The sequence below is a fragment of the Dipodomys ordii genome, unplaced genomic scaffold, assembly GCF_000151885.1.
Source record: "Dipodomys ordii isolate 6190 unplaced genomic scaffold, Dord_2.0 Scaffold139, whole genome shotgun sequence".
Lineage (NCBI taxonomy): Eukaryota > Metazoa > Chordata > Mammalia > Rodentia > Heteromyidae > Dipodomys > Dipodomys ordii.
Window position 1 is genome coordinate 3,802,087 of NW_012267355.1, and position 13,502 is coordinate 3,815,588.

At 41.1% G+C, this 13,502-nt stretch overlaps 1 protein-coding gene across 1 annotated transcript in view; it reads left to right on the forward strand.

Annotated features, from left to right (window-relative positions):
* Nucleotides 1–27: 27 nt before the first annotated feature.
* The window catches only part of Dbt (dihydrolipoamide branched chain transacylase E2), a 46,597-nt gene continuing 33,122 nt past the window's right edge, over nt 28–13,502 (forward strand). Inside the window, exons 1-2 of the mRNA XM_013031396.1 lie at nt 28–115; nt 7,962–8,085. Of these exons, the coding sequence (XP_012886850.1) occupies nt 65–115; nt 7,962–8,085 (175 nt within the window). The 5' untranslated portion in view covers nt 28–64. The remainder of the gene's footprint in view (nt 116–7,961; nt 8,086–13,502) is intronic.

The following is a 13,502-nucleotide window of genomic DNA, read 5'->3' on the forward strand; positions in this document are numbered from 1 at the left end:
CTTGATAGGCCGCTGTGAGGAGGCTTCTCTCCAGCCGCAGTGCCCGAGCGGTTTCCGGAGTAAGATGGCTGCAGTACGTGTTCTCAGGACCTGGAGCCGGAACGCCGGGCAGCTGGTAAGTAGGCTCGGGTGGATCTCGAGCTGGGATGATTTGTTCGGAGTCATCCGAAAGCGGCGAGTTACTTTGTGCTGGGGTGCGGGCCGCGCGTGATGGACAGGTGGGGGAAGGAATGCAAAGGGAAGGGCTCCGCAGGCGCGGGCTGGGGGGGGAGCGGGGGTGTCCGGAAACACCCCCTCCCCTAACCCCGGCCGGATTAGGTCGCCACACTCGCTTTATTAACGCCCCCCCCCCCAAGGCCAAGCCTGCCTTTCACCTGCTAACCTTTCATTGATCTCTTTCAGAGTACTAGGCATTGTGAAAGGCGCCACGAATACTGAGGGCATTTGTTGAGCTCCCATAGTTTTCTGACCCTCGGTACTAATGACCCCTCACCTCAGAGAATTTAGACTAGAGGAAGAGATTGGCCATTCCCTTGAGGAATAGACAGACTTACATTTCATTTATTTGGTTTGTAACTCGCTCCCGTGTCCTGTCTCCTTTCCCCCTTCAATGACTCCTTTCTCAGACTTGTAATAGCAAATACCCAGAGATCCCACTAAGGAGACTGGTTTCATCCCATTTACACATCTTACTTTTTTCTTCTTCTTGGATATTTCACCACCCACACAAACCCATTTTCCTAGAGGTTTCTGTAGTGGTTGGTTGATTTCTGGCCGTCTAAGACCTGCTGTGTGTAGCAGTTACTAGGCTGGACACTCAGAACACAAATATAAGTCAGATTGCATTCTAGTACTGGGGGCAGAGGAGAGGGAGACACAATTACAACTCAGCAAGTGAAACGTTGCGATGGGAAAGGACATACAATATGCCCTTTCATATATCATTATGTGACAATTGCCTGCAGTATTTAGAACGGTAACACAAGGATATTGCCACATAAGAGTGAATAATAGCCTATATCATAAAGCCTAGGTTTGTAATTTGGTTTATGTAAGCATACTCTTGATGTTTGCACGGAAGCTTGGCACCAGTCTAAATACGGTCCAGTTAACCTACATTTGCATGTATATGAAGTAATTTTTAATCTGTAACTTTTAAAAACCAAAATTAACAAGTAGAACATTAAGCATCTATACAGAGAGAGCATACCAAAATTAGGTAACAGCTGGCACTGATTCCATGGCTCATCATCACGAACATTTGTTATTTCAGCAGTTCATTTGGTCTTTTTTTTGTGGGTTGTGGGGCTTGAACTCTGGGCTTGGGCATGTCCCTCAGCTCTTCAACTCAAGGCTAGCACTCTACCACTTGAGCCACAGCACCCCTTCCAGTTTTCTGGTGGTTAATTGGAGATGAGAGTGTCATGGACTTTTCTACCTGGGCTGGCTTTGAACTGCAATCCTCAGATCTCAGCCTCCTGAGTAGCTAGGATTACAGGTGTGAGCCACCAGCGCCCAGCTTCATTTGGTCTTTCTATCATGATCACAGGAGAGCTCTGCAACTTCTTGATATTTGGGCAAAAAGGAGGAAGGGGTGGATCTAGGCCTGAAGAGTTACATGGCCAATACTATAACACAAAAGAGCCTGGAAAAGCTAGCCTCAAAGTATGCCATGATGCCTCAAAGACTCTAGACTCAACCCTCAAACCTGTTTCTCTTGGAGCTAGGCAGTAACTCTGAAGCAATCGACTCACTGTTTTTTACCCTACCCTCAATGAAAGGTGTCCCAGTTCTTTCTAATTCAGGTTTTGCCTCTGAGCCATTCTTTTCCTCTTCATTCATAGGGCTAGCCAGAGTGATCATACATGTAATGTCATTTTCTTGCTTAAGATTACCCTCAATGCATGCAGTGTCTTAAGATTCAAACAGCTGAAGAAATTTATTTCCCAGGCTTCATTTCTTATTAAAAATTACCTGACTGATAAAAGCCGATGCTTCCTCCACATACCCCTTAGTAAACTAGACTAGAATTGACTGACCATACATCATGCTGTTTGATTACCATTGCATAGATATTTCTTCTGCCTTAAACCCGATTGTCTTATCTGCCAGTATTCCTCATCCTCTAGTTACTCCTACTACTGGTTCAGGTTTTTATTTCAACATAGCTTTCTCCAGGCAAGTTTCCTTCCTTTTATTTTCCTTCATTGTACTCTTGTTTTTCCCCACAGGAGCAGTGAGTTAACCACCTTGCTACTGGTCTATTTTAACCCTGTGTGCATTCCATTACGGAAAGATTACATCTCTTTTGTTTTATATGTAATTCCTAGTGCCCAGCGCATTGAAGTGCTAGCAAATACTTGTAGAATGACTTAGTTAAAATATTTGAGTAAAAAGTTATAAGCAACAAGAGCTCTTATCAGCTATAGTAAATTAAGCAGATGCAGTAGCTTTATTTCCATTTCCCTAAAGTCATTCTGCCCCTTGTGAACCCTATCAACTTGAGTTTTTCTATGGTCTTTTGAGAAAAGACTAGGTAATATGAATACTGAAAACTACATATTGCATTGTATTTAGCTTTGAATTTCTTTTGTCTTTTTTTTAGTGCTGGTACTGGGGCTTGAACTCAATGCTTATGCATTATCTACTGAGCTTTTATTTCCCCTCAAAGCTAGTGCTCTACTACTTGATCCACAGCTTTTGGTGTTTAATTGGGAGCTAAGAGTCTCTGGGACTTTCCTGCCCAGGCTGACTTTAAACCTCAATCCTCAGATGTCAGCTTCCTGAGTAGCTAAGATTACAGGTGTGAGCCATCAGCACCCATCTGTTAGCTTTGAGTTTCTGAGTCTAGACAGTTGTCAGGTATTAGAAATACTTTTTATTATGTTAATCAGCTAAACTCTTTTCTCTCTAATATTTTGATTGTACATGTTGACTAATAAATACTTTAAGACAAGGTATAGAATGAGATTGCATCAGAAAAAGCAGGCTGGAGAGTCTCCAGAGGATTTGTCATCATTCCTTGTTGTTCATAGATGAATTTGATATTGCCCCAACTACTAAATATATAAAACCAGTAAAACTATCAGCATGATTTTTAAAATCAGAGGTTTAAACCTTTATACTTAATTTACTAGTCTAAGTCTGATTCTAAAAAGGAAGTCTTCTTTAGCTTGAAGATTAAAAAATTACTTTTTTTTTCCTTTGTGTGTGTGCACGAATGTGTTCTAGGGCTTGAATTCAGGGCCTAGGCCCTGTCCCTTAGTGTTATTGCTCAAGACTATTGCTCTACCACTTGAGCCACACCTTCACTTGCAGCTTTTTGCTAGTTAATCAGAGAAAAGAATCTCAAAAACTTTTCTACTCAGGCTGGCTTCCAATCATGATCCTCTGATCTCAGCCTCTTGAGTAGCTAGGATTAAGTGGACTCTGTTGCCTTTTAATACATCTAAATCAGTAACTTTTCTTGTGCCTTTTACCTCTCTATGTCTGTGTTTCTCTCTTCTATCTGATCTCTGTCTGTCTGTCTGTCTGTCTTTTTCTGTGCCCCAGCACTAGGCACTGTTATTTCATGTCTCAGGTTTTACAATCATACCTTAGCCCCTTCCTTTCTCTCCAGACTTTACTGGATGTAATTTGTATAACAGAGGTTTACTAGATTGTTTTCCTAATCCTCTTTTTTCCTATAACATACCACATTCATTCAAATAGCATAGTCCAACGATGTTTGTACTTATCAACTATTTGCTCCTTTATAAATTTGATCTAGTCAAATCAAGCTGCTCATTGTCTCAAACAGCATCATAAGCAAATTCCAGCCAAAGTCCCTTTGTTTATGCTGTTTCCTCTGTTTTAGAACTTGGGTGTCCTTGTGTTCTTTGCTAATTATACTTCTTATGCAAGGCCCAGCCTAAGACTGCATCTAGAAGCCTTTCCAAACCAACCTAATCTAAAAAACCCCACATACCTCAACCTAGCCGCCTATAATTTCTTAGAAAAAATCAGAGCACACATGCCCATGCCGGTGGAGAGAGGTTGTCTCATGTTGAAAGTAAGACTGCTTTCTTCACTTCTGACACACAAAAGAACAGATTTTGCTGTCAGATTTCCTTGGTATTAGAGCTTGACTTTGCCACTTAACTTGCTGTGTGACCTTGGACAATACTTCACCTCTCTCATCCATTTCTATTGTATGTGCATATTTCAAGATAATTATGAGGCGCACAGTAGATATATGTAAAAACTTAAAATACTAGTCCATTATAAGCAGTTGATAAACTTTAAAGAAATTAAGTAGTTCTACAAAGGGTTTTTTTTCTTTTTTTTCTTTTCTTTTGGGTCTGGTCGTGGGGCCTGAACTCTGGGCCTGGGCGCTGTCCCTCAGCTTTTCCCCTCAAGGCTAGCATTCTACTACTTGAGCCACAGCACAACTTCCGGCTTTTTTTCCCCCTGCTTATGTGGTGCTGAGGAATTGAACTCAGGGCCTCATGCATGCAAGGCAAGCGCTCTACCACTGAGCCACCTTCCCAGCCCTACAAAGGGTTTTTAATTTAACAAGTCACATTGTAAGTACAATGTGTTGTACTTATGTGCAATGTCTTGATCCATCATTCTCCATCTTTTCAAGTACCCCATCCATTCCCTAAGTAATGTAGTTCAATTTTTACATTATCTACACTGAATATAATGACTGTATTTGCCCACCCTTGCTCTCCATCAGTAAATACTAGTTTGGTAGTTTGTGTCTCCCTAAATTCATTAATAATTCCTCAGTAAGAGTTGGGTTGTAAAGGTAGAACCTTCTAATAGTTTACTCTTTCCAACATTTTACAATTCTAGGGCCAGGCATAATGGTGAGCACCCGTAATTCAAATACTTTGGGAGGAATAGATGAGAAGATGGTGGTATGCAGTTCTTCCTGGCTGAAAAACTTGAGAAGCTGTGTGAAAAATAAAGTAAAATGAGTAGGGTTAGAGGTGTTGCTCAAGTAGTAGAATGGCTAAGTTTGAACCTAGCACTGCCAAAAGAAAGAAAAAAATACAGTTAAACTATAAAATATTTTGTGCAAGTCCAGATAGGTCTATATATTTTTAAACTTCCATTTACTGTCTGCACTTTACACCCAAATGAAACAGAGGCTGACTTCTTTCTTTGGTTTTGCTGTTGACCAAGAGCCAGGGTTGAAGGGGAAAGTCAGGACAACTGGAAAAAAGAATTCTTTATGGCCTGCTTGGTTCTAAGATACCATTTAAGTTGATAGGCTCTATTGTTCCTGAATTCTGATGCTAACAGTAAATTGTAGATATTACAATGATTATGAATTTTTTTAAGGTGAAGTGCAGATGCATGGCTCAGAGATCAGTAACAAGTTGACAATCAAGGAAAGGAAAATTATGTAAAAGAATTTAAATATACTGTTCCTGGTAAACCAAAGTTTTGTTCTTCTATAGTTGCTTTCAGAAAAAAAAAAAAAAAGAAGAAGAAGAAGAATGAAAAGCCGGTGCTGGTGGCTCACGCCTGTAATCCTAGCTACTTAGGAGGCTGAGATCTGAGGATCACAGTTCAAAGCCAGCCCAGGCAGGAAAGTCCATGAGACTCTTATCTCCAATAAACGACTAGAAAACCGGAAGTGGCACTGTGGCTCAAGCGGTAGAGCACTCTCCTTGAGCTGAAGAGTGCAAGGACAGCGCCCAAGCCCAGAGTTCAAGCCTCACGACTGACCAAAAAAAAAAAAAAAAACATAAAAAAAGAATGAAAATGTTTGTTAAAGCATACTGTTAGTCCTGTGCCAGTGGCTCACACCTGTAATCCTAGCTTCTCAGGAGGCTGAGATCTGAGAATGAAGGTTCAAATCCAATCTGGGCAAGAAAGTGTGAGACTCTTATCTCTAATTAACCAGCAAAGAGTTGGAAGTGGAGGTGTGTCTCAACTGGTAGAGCATCAGCTTTGAGCAAAAAAGCTAAGGGAAAGCACCCAGGCCCAAAGTGCAAGCCCCAGTCACAGTACAAAAACCAAAAATGAACAACAAGGCATAACTATTGTGAGCTGGCAGGGTGACATGTTCCTATAGTTGAAGCCACTTGGATGGCTGAGGAAGGAGGATCACTTGGGTCCAAGAATTTGAGACCAGCTGTGGCAACCCAGTGAGAAGCCATCTCAAAAAAAAAGACCATAGGATGTATTATAATCTGACTTGAAATTTTAGGAGCTAACATACTTGAAAGGTGACTTAACAGAAATGAAAAAAATTTCAAATAGATTCAAGTATTCTCAAAAACCACCAAGAAGGCTAGAAATTAATGCAGTCTAAAGTTTGATGTTATCAGGTGTTAATAGCATTGAAATATTAAGATTCAAAATAAAATATTTTTACCTTTCCAACACTTTGGTTTTTTTGAACAGATTTAAAAAATTGTTATTATAAAGGAGATATACAGTGGGTTAATCACACATTTCTTTTTGAACCATGTCATCCCTTCCCTTGTTTTGTCCCTGTTTTTCCCTCCCATCCCCACCCACAAGTTGTATAGTTCATTTTCAACATAGTGTCTAGTGGGTGCCACTGCTGCATTTGTTCACCCTTTGCCCCTCCATTTCTGTGCCCCCTCTTACCCTCCTAAAGAAAGATAAACAAGACAAAAAGAAAAGAAAACAGCAACAAAGGAGAAAAACCTCTTGTTTCCATTTCCTGCAGCTCATTTCAATAAATATTATTTTATATGATCAGCTTCACATAGGCATTGCACCTTGGTGTTCCTCTAAGAGTCGCCTTGATTTTGATATATCAAGTTGACTACATTCAGTCCTCCGATATTGTTTTGTATCATACTAAATTATTTTGTTGTTTTGGGAAGTGTGTGTGTGTGTGTGTGTGTGTGTGTATGTGTGTATGTGTGTATATGTGTACTGAGACTTAAACTCTGTGACTTGCACTCTTAGATTTTTCGCTCAATAGATTTGTCACTCAAGGTTGACACTACTACCTGAGCCACACCTTCACTTCCAGCTCTTTACTGATTAATTGGAGATGAGTCTTATGCTTTCCTGCCCAGGCTGACTTTGAACCTTGATCCTCAGATCTCAGCCCTCTGAGTAGCTAGGATTACAGGTATGATCCCATGCTCATACTAAGTTGTTACATAAAATAGTTAAAGTCATCTATCAATTACAATGAGAAAACTCTGAGGGCTATGGTATAGAATGCTTGCTTAGCCCATAGAAGGTCCTAAGTTTGAGACCTAGAACTGGAGGCAAGGGAATCACTGACAATCATTTTAAAAGTGTTTAATTGCGTTCCTTTATGTTATTTTGCTGGCAGTAGTGAGATTCCAACTCAGGGCCTTGTACTTTTGCCCACACTTGCCTGGATAATAATCACTCTTATGGCTATGTTGACAGGTATAAGCCTTTGTGCCCAACTTACTTGTTGAGATGCCATCTTGTATGCCTGTTTCAGGAAGTTTAGACTTAAGTTGAAATGAAAGGAATTTTGAGCAAACAAATATTTTATGCCAGAGTTTGAGTTCTTTTGATGATTTTGAACAAAAATATGTCAGGAAATAACTAATTTTTCATAAACTTGATTGCTCCCACTGCCAAGTATTCTTTTTGCCTAGATAATTTCTTATTGACATTGTGATAATGCATGTTTAAAAATAGAACTGAAGTTCGATAGGTTCTTTAAAAAGTAAACCATTAGGGCCCAATGCCTGAATAGAATGCCTGCCTAGCAAGCCCAAGGCCCTAAGCCCTGGTAACACACACACACACACACACACACACACACACACACAAACCCAACTTTTTTGGGTTGGGGGTATGGTTGAAGAGGTAGAGCATCAGCTTAATATGTGTGAGGCCCTAATAACTTCAAACCCCCACTACAATAAATACATAAAAATAAAATCGTAAGAAGCAATTAAGTTAACTTATAAAGGCAATTTTTGTTTTTTCACTTGTAGATTTATGTTCGCTATTTTCACACCTGTAGTAATGTGCACATTTTGAAGCCAAATTGTATATGTTTCCTTCGATATCCCTCCTTCAAGTATGGCCATCCACGGCACTTCCTAAAAACATCTGCTGGTAAGTGTGATTTCAGAGCAGCACATGGAAATAATATGTCTTCTTTTTGTTGTTGTTGGTTGTGGGACTTGAACTCAGGCCCTGGGTGCTGTCTTTAAGCTCTTTTGCTCAAGGCTAGCGCTCTACCTCTTTGACCCACAGTGCCACTTCGAAGTTTCATGGACTGGCTTTGCCTGGGCTGGCTTTGAACTGCAATCCTTAGATCTCAGCCTCCTGAGTGGCTAGGACTACAGGTGTGAGCTACCAGCACCTGGAAAAATAATGTTTCTTTTCTTTTCTTTTCTCTCTCTCTCTTCTTTCATTCTTTCTCTTTCTTTCTTTCCTGCTTACCAAACTAAAACCAAGTTGACCTTAAGCCTCTAGCCTGGTTCTCTCCATATCAATCCAGTTCTCTCTCTCTCTCTCTTTCTCTCTGTCTCCCTCCCCTTCTCTCTCTCTCTCTCTCTTCTCTCTCTCATCTTTTTTTGGTCAGTAATGGGGCTTGAACTCTGAACTACAGCGCCACTTCTAGTTTTTGAATGGTTAATTGCCTGGACTGGCTTTGAACTATGATCCTCAGATCTCAACCTCCTGAGTAGCTAGGATTACAGGTGTGAGCCACTGGTTCCTGGCTCGCATTTTGTTTTACCCCCCAATTTCCAACTTTCCTTAAATGTTTGTGTCTTTATTCTGTTGGGATTCAGTTACTGCACATCTATTCTTTATTATCTGACTCTCCCAAGTGCAATAATACTGAGAGAAGCTTTCTAGTCAAGCAGAGAGGAGCGGGCTTCAAGTCCTAGTACCTGCTTCCATGTTGCATGCTCTCATCTTACGATGAAGTCACCTGAACCTACTGCTAAATAGAAAATTCCCTGGCTTTATCATTTAATTATCATATATCAACTTTTCTCCCCTCTGTAAATAACCTGAGAGATAAAAAATTAAGGTATAAGAAGTATTTTATCCAGAACCATGGACTTTTGTTACATAAAATTTTGACAGACATATAAGACTTTAGTAGGTGCAAGCAATGAAAAATGGAAGAGTTCCAGGCAAACTATTTTTCATGCTTTCACACGCACACACACACGCACACACACACACCTCATCCAGTATTAGTATTTGAACTCAGGGCATCGAGCTTGCTCTACTGGTGCTGTACTGTTTGAACCATGCCTTCAACCTGACATTTTGCTGATTATTTTGGAGATGGAATTTCATGGACTTTTCTACTGAAGTTGACTTTGAACCAAGATTCTCTGGATCTTAGCCTCCTGTGAATAGCTAGGTTTATAGGAGTGAGCCATCTGTGCTGGCCATCCATGCTTTTTATACGTCTGCTCCCACAACAACCTTGGACAAATAAACCTTACCTTCACCACTTTTTCTTCAATATGTGTGTGTCATGCATATACATATATGTATGACACACTATACATACATGTGTGTCATGCATTATACATATATACTATGTGTATTTTTGCATCTTGTTAGCAATATAACCCGGGGCTTTAATGCATGCTTGGCAAGTGCTTTCCTCTGAGCTATACCTCCCAAGCCAAGATATGTTTTCTAAACTGATCTCTCTTTGTTATTTTCTTAAGAAAGTAGAGACTGTTTAAGCAGGAACTCCAACTTCCTGCTCCATCCTAAACACTTGTGGTCAGCTTTGAGGACCTAGATCCACAGATCCCAACCCATGGAGGATCCTGGTGTATCAATTACTATATGTATGGTTTTCAACAAGTCATTTAACTTCTCTCAATTCCATCATCTGGAAAATGGGAGTAACAAGAATAATTAATTCATTCTGTGGTGTGAATATTCATTCATTCATTTAGTATTTATTTCAGGGCACTGCCCTGAGCATCTGCAGTGTATCAGTAGGCACAACAAAGATCTTAATAATTGGGGAGGATTAAATAAATTAGAAAATATGCACTATTTGGTGCTTACTTTCTCTCAACACTCATTCTCTTTTTTTTGGTCCATTGTGGGGCTTGCACTCTGGGCTTGGGCGCCATCCCTGCGCTCTTCAGCTCAAGGCTATTGCTCTACCGCTTGAGCCACAGCGCCACTTCCATTTTTTCCGAGTGGTTTATTGGAGATAAGAGTGTCACAGACTTTCCTGCCCGGGCTGGCTTTGAACCGTGATCCTCAGATCTCAGCCTCCTGAGTAGCTAGGATTACAGGCATGAGCCACCAGCGCCCGGCTTTCACTCATTGTCTTTTTAAGGTCATCTTCCTTGGCTTCTTTGCTTCAGTTTCAATTTCTGAGATAGTCTTGTTCTTTGCCATTCCTTCTCTTCTCTCATCTCCACTCAGCTTTCAACTCCCACCAATTCTTAGAGAATTTTGGATCTCTAGTTGTAACTCAGACATCTTACCAATTACCGGCTGAACATTTCTAGTGTCTTGTGGGTAACTCAGATTCTCTAAACTCAATCTCCTACAGTCTCTTCTTCCTGTATTTCTTACTTCAGTTACTAGGTTAGCTGGAAACCTAGAGTTGCCCTGCATTCTGTCTCACGTGAAGTCAGTTACCAAAATCTATAAGTTGTACACATGACACGCTTAAATCTGTTCTCTCTGTCTCCCTCTCTGTCTCTCTCTTTCTTGTTTATTTGTGGATTTGTGTGTGTGTGTGTGTGTGTGTGTGTGTGTGTGTGTGCAAGTCCTGGGGTTTGAACTCAGGGCCTAGGCATTTGCCTAGTTTACTTACTCAAGGCTAATGCCCTACCACTTGAGCCATAGCTCCACTTCTTGTTTTTGATGGTTAATTGGAGATAAGAGTCTTATGGGCTTTCCTGCCCCTGCTGGCTTCAAACCTAGATCCTCAAATCTCAGCTTCCTGAGTAGCTAGGATTTCAGAAATGAGCCACCTGTGCCTAGATCTCTCCTTTTTAGACAGCTTTGAAGACTGTGTAAGTTCCATCCTCAGTCCTGCCTTCGGTGGCTTCCTGCTTTCTGTGCCCTGTTTTACCTCTGCTGCATCCTGTAGAACCCTATCTACATGCCACACTCCTCTTGGGGACTTTATTATTCTGAAACTGTACATCAAAAGTTCAGCTCTCATATTTGAGATGTAATTCTATATGGACAAATGATTGCCAAATAACAAACCACTTCAGAATTTACTGGCTTGTAAATGGTTGACAGTTGAAGCTGGTTTTCTGCTGTAGCATCCTCATACAGCTGGTCATTCTTAACCTTTTTTTTTTTTTTCTGGTGCCAGTCCTGGGGTTTGAACTCAGGGCTTCTCTTTGCTCAAGGCTAGCACTCTACCACTTGAGACACAGTTCCACTTCCATCTTTTTTAGTAGTTTATTGGAGATACAAGTCTCACCACCTTTCCTGCCTGGGCTGACTTTGAACCAGAATCCTCAGATCTCAGCCTTCTGAATGGTGAAGATTATAGCTGTGAGTCCCAGAATTGGTACCTTCTTTTTTTTTTTGTTGGTCATGGGGCTTGAACTCTGGGCCTGGGTGCTGTCCCTCAGCTCTTCAGCTCAAGGCGAGTGCTCTATCACTTGAGCTACAGCGCCACTTCTGGTTTTCTGGTGGTTTATTGGAGATAGGAGTCTCACAGTCTCTCCTGCCTGGGCTGGCTTTGAACCGCGATCCTCAGATCTCAGCCTCCTGAGTAGCTAGGATTACAGGCATGAGCCACCAGCGCCTGGCTTGGTACCTTCTTGAAGGTAGAAGCTATGAAAACCTTCGAGGCCTGGGCCCTTGGACTTACACAACTGCAGATCTACATTTTGTTAGCACAGGCAAGAAAGCCCAGCATGGTAAAATAGATTCTATCTTTTCATAGGAACAGCTATAAAGAATTTATGACCACATTAATTTTACCTGTGGCTCCAGAAGACATTTAAAATAATGTTCAAACCTCTTCACATGATACACACAGCCTTCTTATTCTGGGCTGATTTCCACATTCCCTGTCTTCAGCTGTTTTCCCTTCACCATGGTAAATACTGTCACAGTCCCATGGTCTCTCTGTACAGAGGCACCATCAGTTTCTCATTACACAGATAGATTTCCACTTCCTTATTTTAACCCTATAGTAGCCATTCTTGAGCACAAGTCTTTGTGTGCCTTTCTAATTATTTCTTTAGTGAAAAGCCTGAAAAGTAGAATTATTTATTAAGTTTGAGATATAGAATCTAAAAAGAATTTAATACTTTCAAATTTTATTTATTACGTTTATTTATTTATGAAGCAGGGTCTTGCTATGTTGCCCAGGCTGTTTTCATACTTCTGGATCCCCGCAACCCTCTAGTCATAGCCACTGAAAAAGCTGGACTACAGGTATATGCCACCACACCCAGCTGTTACAGTTTCTATAACTCATACCAAACTCTATAGAAAGGCAGTAAACTGAACAGCCAGCTGTGAGAGGGCCCAGATTTAGTGAATAAATAAGAGGTACCTCATAACTCATGTGAAAAGGTGTTTTGTGTTTACTGTTAATCTTACTCCTGTGCTTCTAAGAACATTTTTTATAAGCAGCTATGGTTAGTAGCAGTCTGACAACAGAGGAGCATTCAGAATAGGTTCAGAGTGTTACTGACCTGGAAAAGTGAGAATGCTGTATATTAACCAGAAATCCTTTATCTTTTTGGAGTGCATCATGACATTATAAAAAGACAGAAAATGGAGAAGAGGAAAGAGAAGTGTTAGGGATCATTTGACAGAAATTAATTTTGGCATATACGAATTTCCATCAAGTTGGCTAGATATAGAGCTGTCTTGTTTTTCGCCATAAAGAATAAGAATAGGATGGGTGCTGGTGGCTCACGCCTGTAATCATAGCTAGTCAAGTGGCTGAGAACAGAGTATCTTGGTTCAAGGCCAACTCAGGAAGGAGAGTCCATGAAATTCTTTATTTCTAATTAACCACCAAAATATACTGCAAGTGGAGCTGAGGCATAAGTGGTAGAGCACTAGCCTTGAGCACGAAAAGCTTAGGGACAGTGCCCAGGCTCTGATTTCAAGCTCTAGATTGGAGTGCGCGTATGTGTACACACACACACACACACACCACACACACACACGCTGGCACCAGATCTTAGGAGGCTGAGATCTGTCAGCCAGGACAGAGAAATCTATGAGACTTTTCTTTGATTAACCAGCAAAAAAGCTGGAAGTGGCACCAGACACACACACACACACAGCAACAGACACACACACAGCAACAGACACACACACAGCAACAGACACACAGCAACAGACACACACACACACACACACACACACACACACACACACACACACACACACACACACACTGGCACCAGGACAGAGAAATCTATGAGACTTTTCTTTGATTAACCAGCAAAAAAGCTGGAAGTGGCACCAGACACACACACACACAGCAACAGACACACACACACACACACACACACACACACACACACACACACACACAC